Source organism: Gorilla gorilla, chromosome 4 (genome assembly GCF_029281585.2).
Source record: "Gorilla gorilla gorilla isolate KB3781 chromosome 4, NHGRI_mGorGor1-v2.1_pri, whole genome shotgun sequence".
Lineage (NCBI taxonomy): Eukaryota > Metazoa > Chordata > Mammalia > Primates > Hominidae > Gorilla > Gorilla gorilla.
The window spans coordinates 158741740-158755371 of record NC_073228.2 but is presented as its reverse complement, the minus strand read 5'-3'; the positions used below and the strand labels follow the sequence as shown (position 1 = coordinate 158755371).

Sequence of the window (13632 nt, the reverse complement as noted above, 5' to 3'; positions counted from 1 at the left end):
TGTATTTTTAGTAGAGATGGAGTTTCACTGTGTTGGCCAGGATGGCCTCGATCTCCTGACCTCGTGATCCGCCTGCCTCAGCCTCCCAAAGTGCTGGGATTACAGGCGTGAGCCACGGCGCCTGGCCTAGTGTTAGTGTATTTTTTGTGTGGCCCAAGACAATTCTGCTTCCAATGTGGCCCCAGAAAGCCAAAAGATTGGACACCCCTGTGTTAGGTCCTCATGCTATGGTTTATCCTGGTTTGTAGTTTATGTAGCAGAATAGAAATCTTTCAAAGAGAATTGACTTTATTTGAAAGCCTGTTACCTTACTGTTTTGCAGTTAAGCTAGGCTTATTTGGTAGACTTCATTTTCTCCCAAGCCTGTCTCTTAAACAAGTGATGATTAAAAATTTACCACTCCTCCTTCCCTGGGTATGATAAGGTGTTTTGCCTTTTGAGAGAGCAGTTCTTTGATTTTTCCACTGTGCTGAGGCCATCTTCTTCCTTAGAGTTTGCCAAATGAGGGGGTTACCAGTGCTATAATAGGACAGAAAGACCGCCGAACTTGGAGACAGGAGGCGTGGGTTCTGGTTTATTAATTGTGTAACCCTGAATTCACTTGACATCTTTGGGAATAAATATATTTTAAGATCCCTTTAAGCAACATAATTTATTACTATTTTTTTTTTTTTCTTAGCAGTGCTTTCTTCAGTTCCTACTGGAAGACATACATTATCCTTACCCAGTCTTTGAGCCTATCCCATTTGACATATCAGGGTTTTTTTCCTATTTCTCTGTTCTTTTTTATGTTTAGGCCCTTACCGTTAATCTTTGCAGGTAAAATGTTGGGATGTAGCCACCCTGGAGTGCTGCTGGACCCTGCCTTCCCTTGGTGGGTTTGCATACAGCCTGGCTTTCTCTTCTGTGGACATAGGCTCTTTGGCCATAGGTGTTGGGGATGGCATGATCCGTGTATGGAATACACTCTCCATAAAGAACAACTATGATGTGAAAAATTTTTGGCAAGGTGTGAAGTCCAAGGTTACAGCGGTAAGGATTCTTTTTTTGAGCTTGTTTTGAACTTTTTTTTTTCCAAATAATTCTTTTGTGCCTGTTCATTTAAATGCGCTCTCTTGAGAATCAAAAGTTTTAAAGTATTTTCAATGAAGTTTGAAACTAGGAAAGCAGAAGGATCCTGTAACCAAACCCATTGTCCTCCAGAGTTTAAATTTATTAAGGCTCTGTTCATCTCAGCATTTTTTCTAATAGTAAGAAGTTAGAAATAGCCTGACTGTATATTCATAGAAAATGCATTAAGTTATAAGATAACCACATGTTGGAATGGCATCAAATTATTGAAAATGATAATGTAGATTCCTTCTTCCTTGATGTGGAAAGGTATATAAATGATTTATGAAAAATGTCAATTATAAAACGTGGAAAGCAGGTTACAAAACAGTATGTGTAATTTTTTTGGTTTTCTCTAAAATGATACCTTTCTTTTGGCTATTGAATCTAAAGGTAATAAATTTTTATGGTTTAAAAAGAAAATCAAACAACACAAAAATAGAGAAAGGAAACATTTTTTTCCTACCCTACCCTCCACTCCAGTCCCCCACTTGAATAATCCAGAGAACCACTGTGGACAGTTTATGATCTATCTTTTCAAATTTTGTAAACTATTTAATATTAATAGAACTGTATTTTCTAAATTCTTCCAGAATCTCTTATTCCGACTCGACAGTGTATAATGCATATCATTTACGTATTTGAACTCATTTTTTTTTTCAATTGTGTATAAGTTTATTCACAAAAATGTCTGGAAAGAGAGATACAACATCTGCAGTCGGTTTTTTGAATGAAAGATTACAGATGACATTGACTTTGTTTTTTGTTTTGTTTTGTTTTGTTTTGTTTTTTGAGACAGGGTCTCACTCTGTCGCTCAGGCTGGAGTGCAGTGGCACAATCTCGGCTCACTGCAAGCTCTGCCTCCCGGGTTCATGCCATTCTCCTGCCTCAGCCTCCCGAGTAGCTGGGACTACAGGCGCCCGCCACCACGCCCAGCTAATTTTTTGTATTTTTAGTAGAGACGGGGTTTCACTGTGTTAGCCAGGATGGTCTCGATCTCCTGACCTCGTGATCCGCCCGCCTCTGCCTCCCAAAGTGCTGGGATTACAGGCGTGAGCCACTGCGCCCGGCCGATTTTGTTTTTAATACCCTTTTTCTCCTTTAAATAATGAAGAAATCAGAGCAAGAAAGTTTTCCCTTTGGATGCTTAAAGGGTACTGTAAGGATTCCTTTAACTATATGCCCCACTTATTATATTCTCACTTGGAAACTCTTTTTTTTGTAGCTGTGCTGGCACCCAACCAAGGAAGGTTGCTTAGCTTTTGGAACTGATGATGGAAAAGTGGGATTGTATGACACCTACTCCAACAAGTAAGAAATGGGTGATTCTTCTTCCATTGTGGCCCGGGGAACCAAAAGATTGGACACCCCTGCTCTAGAATAATCCCTCACTTTCCTTTTCATAACGTTGCCTTTTCAATTTGAAGACTACAAATCAGTTGTTTGGTAGACTCTTCCACATTTTGGACTTGTCAGTTATCTCCTTGTGGTAGCTTCTAACTCATTTCCCTGTTCCCTATGTTTCGTATGAACTAGAAGTTATGTCTAGAACTACATTCTCCACTACAGTAGTCATTAACCACAGGTGATTCCTGATCACTTGAAAGGTGCCAAGTCCAAACTGAGATGTGCTGTAAGTGTAAAATACACACCAGAGTTCCGAGTCTTAATATTTAAAGAAAATTAAAAATCTCAATAATTATTTTATTTTGATTACTTTTTAAATAATACTTTCAGTGTGCTGAGTTAAATAAAATACATTATTAAAATTTTACTTTTTTCTTTTGCTTTTTTTAAATATGGCTACTAGAAAACTTTAGGTTACATATACAGTTCATCTTTGTGGCTTACATTGTTTATTTTTGTACACCGCTGCTCTAGAGGCTTGATTAGAATCCAGACCTGTGTTGTTCAGTTTGGTAGCCACATGTGGCTATTTATACTTAAAGTAATTAAAATGAAATAGAAATTCAGTTCCTCAGTCACACTAGCCCCATTTTAAATGCACAAGAGGCATCTGTGACTAATGGCTGCCTTATTGAACAACACTGTTCTAGACCAGGCGTTGGTGAACCATGGTCCATGAATTAAGAATGGTTTTACCTTTTTAAGTGGCTGGAGAAAAATCAAAAGAATGTTTTATGACATATGAAGATTAAATAAAATTCAGATTTCAGTGTCTGTAAGTGAAATTTTATTGGGACATGGCTGCACTCCTTTGTTTACATTCTGTCTGGCTGCTTTCATACTACCACAGCAGAGTGGAGTAGTTGTGGCAGGGACCACATGGCTCACAAAGCCTGAAATATTTACAGAAAAGGTTGGCCGGCCTCTGTCTTAGATCATTCATTTCTGAGTGAAAATCATTTATGTTACTGCAGAGTTGTCCTTTTTTTTTTTTTTTTTTTTTTGGAGACAGAGTTTCGCTCTTGTTGCCCACACTGGAGTGCAGTGGTGCGATCTCAGCTCACCAAAACCTTCACCTTCTGGGTTCAAGCAATTCTCCTGCCTCAGCCTCCTGAGTAGCTGGGATTACAGGCATGTGCCACCACACCTGGCTAATTTTGTATCTTTAGTAGAGACAGACAGGGTTTCTCCGTGTTGGTCAGGCTGGTCTTGAACTCCCAACCTCAGGTGATCCACCCTCGGCCTCCCAAAGTGCTGGGATTACAGATGTGAGCCACCGTGCCCGGCCAGAGCTGTCCTTTGTATATGCAGTTCTTGAAGTATTCATGTAGAACCTACATGCAGTTGACTATTCTCCTTTTTTAACTCTCAAAAAAGAACACTATTTTAAGGCCTGGCACGGTGGCTCACGCCTGTAATCCCAGCACTTTGGGAGGCTGAGGCGGGCGGATCCTGAGGTCAGGAGATTGAGACCATCCTGGCTAACACGGTGAAAGCCCGTCTCTACTAAAAATACAAAAAATTAGCTGGACGTGGTAGTGGGCGCCTGTATTCTCAGCTACTTGGGAGGCTGAGGTAGGAGAATTGCTTGAACCCAGGAGGCGGAGGTTGCGATGAGCCGAGATTGTGCCACTGTGCTCCAGCCTGGGCAACAGAGCAAGACTCCATCTCAAAAAAAAAAAAAAACTATTTTAAAGATTTATTTAAAGTACACTGTTTTTAATCAAATAAAACTTAAATAGTTCTATATCACCATGAAATTGCTAATTCTATTAAATTATTATATCCTGGTTATTATAAGCTGAATATTCAGACTAACAGTACAAAAGCCATGTAATAGCCAGGGAGTGGTGGGTATTGTTAGGCATTTTGCCAGAACTGCTTATTCTATTTCTTTTAGATATAGGCTGAAGTAGGCTGGGCACAGTGGCTCCCAGCCCTTTGGGAGGCCGACGCGGGCAGATCACGAGGTCAGGAGATCGAGACCATCCTAGCTAACACTGTGAAACCCCATCTCTACTAAAAGTACAAAAAATTAGCCGGGCTTGGTGGCAGGTGCCTGTTGTCCCAGCTACTCCAGAGGCTGAGGCAGGAGAATGGTGTGAATCCAGGAGGCGGAGCTTGCAGTGAGTGGAGATCGCACCACTGCACTCCAGCCTGGGTGACAGAGCGAGACTCCGTCTCTAAAAAAGAAAAAAAGAAAATAAATAGGCTAAAGTATAAATTAGCCTGTTTATAAAATATAAATTTCTTTTAGAAATTTTGATTTATTCTCTAGATTGATCACTATAAATTTGTCAGATAAATGGAAGTAAGTCAGCTGCTAATTATTCATAGGCTCTGGAATTCTAAAATCATACAAAGAATGTATGATAATTTATGGTAAAAGAAATAACAATGCTGCCTGGTTTTTTCCTACAAAGTTAAGCATTCTTTACTGACACATCACATATCATTACCACAACAACCTTCAAAAATGCTCTTAGGAGTACGCCTTCTTTAAAAGACAATCACAAACTGAAAATCTCTCTACCCTGAAATCTTGTCTCAGTTTAGGAAATGTGATGTTAATGGCACAGAGTAAGTCTAAAATGACTTCTCATCTTTTACATGACCATAAAGTGAATACATTTGGGTGGTGATAAGATATGTTCTGGCTAGATGGGTAAGAGTAACATTTTTTGGGGGGTAAAATATGTTTGGGACTTAATCGTTTTGGTAGTAAATGTCATTATTTGATATTTAAATATAATTTAAATGTAAATATTATATGATAACTGCTTTACAGTCAACTATTTGGAGCAAGATATTGTTGAATTATTTTTCTCCAATTATTAGTATTTATGTTTATAATGGGGACCTTTTAGAAAAAGACGGTCTGTTTTTCATTATGCCTTTTTGTTTAAATCTCCATTTGTTCTCTCTCCCCGCTCTTCTAAAGGCCTCCACAGATTTCTAGCACATATCATAAGAAGACTGTATATACTTTAGCCTGGGGGCCACCAGTACCCCCCATGTCACTTGGTAAGTATCTGAACAATTCCATAACAAATATGAGAGTATTCTTCCTTCAGTTTAATCCTAAAATATTAAAGATGGAAAGAGTCATAAATGGTCTAGTGCACTGACTGCTTATGTGGGCTACTTATGTCCCCAGGGGTTCATGAAGACAGTAGTGGCAGATGATAAATCACAGTTCCTGGGAGAAACCATTTACCCATAATAAGCTTCCCCAAACTCACTAAAGCATTGTTTCTTCTATTTGATCTGAAATTTTTCATTGTATGTATAGTTATCATGCTGGGTCCTGATACCCAGTCTAATATTCTTCACTAAAACTTGCTGTCTCTTTTTAATTTTATCAGAATTAGAATGATACTTCAGTATATTAATGGAATAATATCTATTTTCACCCACAGGAAAAGCAAACTTAAGAGTTTCTGAAATGATCTCTTGCCTTTGATTCAGCATTCTGCTCCTTTCCCTCTTCTAGCCCCTCAGCCTTGTCTTTCTTTTTTTATTCCTAAAGTAATGAGTCTTTTCTATTAGCTTTTTAAATGAGTGTATTCATCAAAAGTCTCTGATAAACTTTTCTTAACCATCTATGATGAAACATCTGTAAATTTCTATAGGAATTGCATTACATAGAGAGGATAAGTAGATTTATCAGAACTCAAGTAGCATTGGAATTTGTAGTTCATTTTTGCAACAAATGTTTACTGGGTATTTGATTTGTGGTCTACCAGTGGTAAAAGTAAAACTTGCTCTTATAGAAACCCACCAGAATTACTGTTTGCTTCTTAAAAATTAACAAGAAGATTGCTGTGATACTAAGGAAATCACTGCTTTGATGACATCTCTTTGTTATAAGACATAGAAAGTCCTACTGTGCTATGTAATTCCCAAAGAGTACTCATTTCTGGAAGAAAAAGCAAATTCTCAGAAGCTTTTGAGAACATATATGTTTGTTTTCTGATCCCAGCTTTTGGACCCCTATTATTATGAATACCAGAAGACTGTTTAAAGCAAATATGTTACATCACATAAATTAACCTAGAATTACAGTAGTATAGTTTTTTTTACTTCTGCTCCCAACAACTGTGTTCAGATGGAAAGAACAGTGATTTTATTCCAATGTATTAGAATGTTTCAAATATATAGTTCTTTTAAAACAACTATGTAGTATGATATGGTCATACTATAGCAACAAATAGTTAAGCTGGTGAAGTACAAAACAGATAAGTTTCTTTTCTTATTTCATACAGGAGGAGAAGGAGACAGACCTTCCCTTGCTTTATACAGCTGTGGAGGAGAAGGGATTGTCTTACAGCATAACCCCTGGAAGCTTAGTGGAGAAGCCTTTGACATCAACAAACTCATCAGGGACACCAATTCAATCAAAGTGAGTTCCTGTGGTCCTGAAGTATTTTCTTTTTACATCACAGATCCCTCTGTGTTTCCCATCTTGCAAAATAAATGCTGTTATTGGAGATTACCATCATCATACTAAGTCAGATTTCTTAAATGTTCTTATAAGGCTGTGCATGAATTTGTGAGCTATAACATATATCTTAGGAGTCTTTATCCTCGAATAAAACAAAGAGGCACTTCTCAGACAGTGAGTATGAGGCGAAAAAATAAAAAAGCCAAAAAAGAACTATTGAAAAAAGGGTCTGTCTCAATTGCAACAATGATTTATTATAAACTTTCAGGTGTTATGTATAAAGCATCCTTTTCAGGCCAACCACTTTCACCAGAGTGATGCTGTGGTAAAAATAACAATAATAATAGTGTCCAAATGCAACTGCATGGTGTTTTACTCAAGACAAAACTGTCATTTTGTTTTTAATTTTCTAGTAAAATGATTCTAGATTTACACAAAGCTACAAAAATAATACACATAATTTGCTTATATCCTTTACCCAGATTCCCACATTTAATTACATTTGTGTTATCATGCTATCAGTATGTGCCAGAACTGTCTTTTTAAAGTCATACCTTAAATGTTGAGATTTCCCTATTTCCTTACCCTTTTGTGTGTGTGTGTGTGTGACAGAGTCTCACTCTGTCACTCAGGCTGGAATGCAGTGGCGTGATCTTGGCTTACTGCAACCTCCGGCCTCCTAGGTTCATGAGATTCTCCTGCCTCAGCCTCCCAAGTATCTGAGACTGCAGGCATGGGCCACCATGCCCAGCTAATTTTTGTATTTTTTAAGTAGAGATGGGGTTTCACCATGTTGGCCAGGCTGGTTTTGAACTTCTGAGCTCAAGTGATCCACCTGCTTTGGCCTCCTTACCCTTTCAAATGAGTATTTTTATTTATTTACTTATTTATTTATTTTTTGAGACAGAGCCTTGTTCTGTCGCCCAGGCTGGAGTGCGGTGGTGCGATCTCAGCTCACTGCAGCCTCCACCTCCCGGATTCAAGTGATTCTCATGTCTCAGCCACCTGAGTAGCTGGGATTACAGGCACGTGCCAAGACTGGCTAATTTTTGTGTCTTTAGTAGAGACAGGGTTTCACCATGTTGGCCAGGCTGTGATCTCGGACTCCTGGCCTCAAGTGATCCACCCCACTTGGCCTCCCAAAGTACTGATTATAGGCATGAGCCACCATGCCCAGCCCAAATGAGCATTTTTATATTATTGCTCATTACTTTTATGGCTAGTATAAAAGTAACATTTAGTTATAAATTGGATTATATTGTTGATTATATTCCCTCATTATCTTTAATTTTATCTAAACATTAACATTCAGCAATGAATAAGAGACAAAATTCCTGTTCCTAAGACTCTTCTAATTTATTGGCACTTGAATGTGTGGATCAGAGGTTCATACTAGGAGTCTGAGCTGGAAATAGAAATTTTGAATCCCTTCACAATAAAGATAGTTGAAGAAGCTGTGGACATGTATGAGGTGGGTTAAAGAGACAATTAACAACAGAAGAGGGCCCAGGCAGCCTTGGGGAATACCAGCATATAGATATGGGAGGGAAATGATTCAGGGAAAGAAGCTTTGAAGGGATAGAAAACAAGGAGAGTGTATATAGCTTTCTTTAAGGCCTCATGGTCCCCACGTTGTCCAAGCTGATGGGCACAGATAAGTTTAATTAAGTATATATTTCACAAGGTTAAGCATTATAAACATTTAGTACTTATTGGCCTTGGGGGTTTTTTTGTTTTGTTTTTTTGGCCCAGTTAGGAAATGAGAATTAGAATGCATGTTCTTAGTAATCCTTTTACTAATTATGTAGATTATTTACAAGAATAGCTGTTGTATAATTAAAACCTTTTTAAACTCTAGGGATTTTTTTTTCTCATGCTGTCATTGCTGATTTGTGAGATATGTATATAGTCAAGATTGGTTTGTTTTGCTTTCTAGTACAAATTGCCTGTACACACAGAGATAAGTTGGAAAGCAGATGGCAAAATCATGGCTCTTGGCAATGAAGATGGGTATGTATTTGCTTCTTTAAGATAAAAAATTTGCAGTTGCACATATATTTGATCACAAGCTGACTAATGCCATCTGTAATGTTAGCTGGGGCGGCCCAGTTGTATTTGGTATTTTGATTTATTCTTGATATCCTCCACTGATCCAGTAGTGCCTTGTGTCTTTGAGAACTACAGAATTATTTAGATATTTTCAGCCCATTGAGAGTATTTGGCTACACTGTATTTTGGCTGTCTTGTCCCTCAAAATGGTCACCTCCTATGTTGAACTGCCTAAATCTCCATTTTTTTAAAGTAAGCCTAGTCAGAAATGCTTTTTAGGTCTGTGTCCTGGCCAGTGTTAATCATAGTAACACAGTCCTAATTCAGCCATTGATCTGTTAATTATTTTAGCTTCTCCCTATCATCATTTGTCATTAATGCGTGATGAACACAATTTTATCAAGCATTGTTAGAATGCTAGGAGATTGTTACACTGAGGTAGTGTGGAAAGTTAAAATTTCTAAAAATTAATTTTTTTAAGAAAAGAATTGTTAGGATATTGCTAGAATTTTTAAAAGCTAAATATACTTTTTGGAGAATAACTTTTTATACTTGATTTTTTATGAGAGAATGACCTTTGCAGTGATAGAAAGGGTTATCCTTTTCCACCTCATCTTTCCTTGACTGATGGAATGAGGGAGCTACTATTTGCATTGTAACTTGTAATTTGATCATCCATCTTTCTTGTTTTGATGTGTTTCTTATTCCAGATCAATAGAAATATTTCAGATTCCCAACCTGAAACTGATCTGTACTATCCAACAGCATCACAAGCTTGTGAATACCATTAGCTGGCATCATGAGCATGGCAGCCAGCCAGAACTGAGCTATCTGATGGCCTCTGGCTCCAACAATGCAGTCATTTACGTGCACAACCTGAAGACTGTCATAGGTAACTTTGGTTTCTTTCATACTGGGGATGATATCATTTGTTCAGCTACTTTCCATTCTAATCTTTGTTACTTTTTACTTTATTTTTGACATTATAATAAAATAAGTATTATTCTTACTACTTTTTCTGTTTCAAAAGTAATAGATTCATCTTATTTTAAAATTCTTTCAAACGTGACAAAAATGGTAACAGAAGATGAAGTTGGCCAGGCACAGTTGCTCACACCTGTAATCCTGGCACTTTAGGAGGCCACAACGAGAAGATTACTTGTGGCCAGGATTTTGAGACCAGCCTGTTAAACAGTGAGGCTCCGTCTCTACAAAAAATTGAAAATAAAAAACAAATTTGCCGGGTTAGAGGTGCATGCCTTTAGTCCCAGCTACTTGGGAGGCTGAGCTAGGAGGATCATCTGATTCTAGGAGTTTGAGGCTGCAGTGAGCTATATTTGCACCACTGCACCCTAGCCTTGGTTACAGAGCACACCCTATCTCAAAAAAGAAAGAAAAAAAAAATGAAGTTTTCCCCTAAAATTTCATCATTCAATAACCAGTGTTATTGGCTTGCTATATATTTTCTCTAGATTTTATAAAGTCATAGCCTACATATGTATACATGTTAGTATATATTAATAGGTTTGCACTTCTGTGTACTTGTGTGAAAGAATAATCTTCTGTTCCTAGCTAAAAATAAATTGCTATATATAGTATATAGTGCTTGCAGTTTTTTTCTCTAAATTTACAATATTTATCATGGACATCTTTTTATGTCAGTACATAAGGATCTATCTTGCTGTTATTAACAAATATCTGTCAGCCAGGCAAAGTGGCTCATACCTGTAATCCTAGCACTTTGGGAGGCCATAGTGGAAGGATAGCTTGAGACCAGGAGTTTGAAACCAGCCTGGGCAATGTAGGGAGACCCCACCTATACAAAAAATAAAAATTGAAAAAAAAAAAACAGTTACCTGTTCATTCCATTATATGGGCTTACCATAATGTATCCATTCCACAATTAAATGACATTCAAATTATTTATTTTTTTATAATTTAAGTAGTATTACAATAAACTGCCTTATACATAGATCTTCGTGAACATGAATGAATAATTTTTGTATAGAAAATTCTAGAAGTGGAATTGGTAGGTAAAAAGATGTAGTTTTTTTATACTTATTGCTAAGCGGCTCTTCAAAAACATTATGCCATTTAATACTTCCGCCAGCAGTTTTTGAGTGTTACACACAAACAGAGGACACATACCTCATTCCCGTGTTTGATTGCATCTGATTCTCACAATCCTGTGAGGGTGATGGGTAACGTTATCCTCATTTTCCCAATGATTAAACTGAGGCCCAGAAAGGTTAGCTAACTTATTCGAGCAAGTAGCATCGCTAATACATGATAGGGCCTAGATTCAACCTTAGAGTGTCTAATTGCAGTGTCTGTATGTGTTCTAGCAAGTACTATTCCATGCTTAATGAGTTAACTTTCATATGGGTATAATTTATTCCATAAGAAATCTTAAATTTCATTGAGGCCCCTTCGGCACCTGGAAAACCATAGTAGGTGGTCCGAAGAGCCAGTTTTAAATATGAGTGAAGTGGGATTACTTTTTTTCCTAATATGAAGAAATTATAATCTGACACTAAATTGTTTTCAGAGTGCTATAAAACATGTGCTCTCAGCCATAGTGAAAATACTTACATTTTTCATTTCTTTAGAATTTACTTCAGTAGTTTTCTAAGAATCCTATGTGTAACAAGAAAAAATATTTTTGGTTCTAGTAGTGACTCCTGAGTTAAAAGCAATATGGAAAAAGTATTAAAATGTAGATGTGTTTTCCTAGTAATAAATAGTAGACAGTGTATAACTAATGAATATAAGTTAGAAAGCTGATTCTGGTCCTTATGATTATTATTGGGATTCTAAATTAATCATCCACTTTATATCATATCTACTAAATAATAGAGAAAGGAAGAAAACTGCCAGAATCCATTTTAATTTTTACCTTCTTATTTTGAAATATTTCAGACACAGAGGAAAGTTATAAGAATTGTACAAAGAAATCGCATATACTTTTTCCTATTAATAGATTCAACAATTTTTAATGTGTTGTCATACTGGCTTTATTTTGTGTGCGTATATGTATGTAGTTTTTCCTACCAATTATCAGTTTGTTAGTTTAACTTAATATATAATAGTTTAATCTTTCCTTATTTGTCAATTTAAACAAATAGTTTAGGCTACGTGTGGTGGCTCATGCCTATAATCCCAACACTTGAGGAGACCATGGCAGGAAGATCACTTGATTAGTCGGACATGATGGGTACCTATAGGCCCAGTTACTTACAGGCTGAGGTGGGAGGATCCCTTGAGCCCAGGAGTTGGAGGCTACAGTTAGCTATATGACTGTCACTGTACTCCACCCTTGGCCACAGGGTAAGACCTAGTATCTTTAAAAAAAAAAAAGTAAAATAGTGTAATTGGCCACCCATATTCTAGTTGTGTCAGTTGATCCAATGATGTTCTTAATAGTGATTTTTTTTTCTCCAGTGCAGATTCCAATGCAGGATCACCTATTTGCATTTTGTTGTCATGTCTCTTTAGTCTCCTTTCATCTATAATAATTTCTCAGTCTTTTAAAAATTATTTATTTAGGCCGGGCATGGTGGCTCACGCCTATAATCCCAGCACTTTGGGAGGCCGAGGTGGGCGGATCGCCTGAGGTCAGGAGTTCGAAACCAGCCTGGCCAACATGGTGAAACCCTGTCTCTACTAAAAATACAAAAATTAGCTGGGCGTGGTGGTGCATGCCTATAATCCCAGCTACTCAGGAGGCTGAGGCAGGAGAATGGTTTAAACCTGGGAGGCAGAGGTTGCATTGAGCCGAGATCGTGCCATTGCACTCCAGCCTGGGAGACGAGTGAAACTCCATCTCAAAAAAAAAAAAAAATTATGTGTGTATTTATTTATTTTTTAGAAACTGGGTCTCACTGTATTGTTCAGCGTGGAGTGTAGTGGTGCAGTTATAGCTCACGACAGTCTCCAATTCCTGGGCTCAAGCCGTCCTCCCACCTCAGTCTCCTGAGTAGTTGGGACTATAGGCGCATACCACCATGCCCAGCTAGGTTGGTTTTTGTTTTTTGTGTTTTCCTTTTTTTTTTTGAGACAGGGTCTCACTCTGTCACCCAGGCTGTAGTACAGTGGCACGATCTCAGCTCACTACAACCTCTGCCTCCCAGGCTCAAGCAGTCCACCCATCTCAGCCTCCTATGTAGCTGGGCTATAGGTGTGCACCAACACACCCGGTTAATTTTTGTATTTTTTTGTAGAGTCAGGGTTTCCACAGGCTGGTCTTGAACTCCTGAACTCAAGCAATTTGCCCACTTTGGCCTCCCAAAGTGCTGGGATTATAGGCGTGAGCCGACATGCCTGGCCAAGCCAGACTTTTAAAAATCTTATGTGACATTTTTGAGGAAGATAGGGCACTCGTTTTGTAGATGCTTTCTCATTTTGCATTTGTCTGGTATTTTCTCATGACTATATTCAAATTATACATTTTAGCTAGAATATCCTATAAGTTATAATGAGACCTAACACTTCTTGTGGTAATCTATATGCTAAGCACTGTGGATGTGTCCACACTCTTAATAACTAACAATGTTGCCTGCTAAAAATCACCTAGACTCGGGAGGCTGAGGCAGGAGAATCGCTTGAACCCGGGAGGCGGAGG

At 37.9% G+C, this 13632-nt stretch overlaps 1 protein-coding gene across 2 annotated transcripts in view; it reads left to right on the top strand.

The window, feature by feature from the left end:
- Positions 1–13632, top strand: part of GEMIN5 (gem nuclear organelle associated protein 5) — a 50775-nt gene that overhangs the window by 11390 nt on the left and 25753 nt on the right. For both annotated transcript variants that reach the window (XM_031011240.3, XM_055387284.2), the window contains exons 8-13: positions 820–1032; positions 2337–2422; positions 5460–5542; positions 6784–6920; positions 8899–8972; positions 9722–9903. In XM_031011240.3, coding sequence (XP_030867100.3) covers positions 820–1032; positions 2337–2422; positions 5460–5542; positions 6784–6920; positions 8899–8972; positions 9722–9903 — 775 coding nt within the window. The remainder of the gene's footprint in view (positions 1–819; positions 1033–2336; positions 2423–5459; positions 5543–6783; positions 6921–8898; positions 8973–9721; positions 9904–13632) is intronic.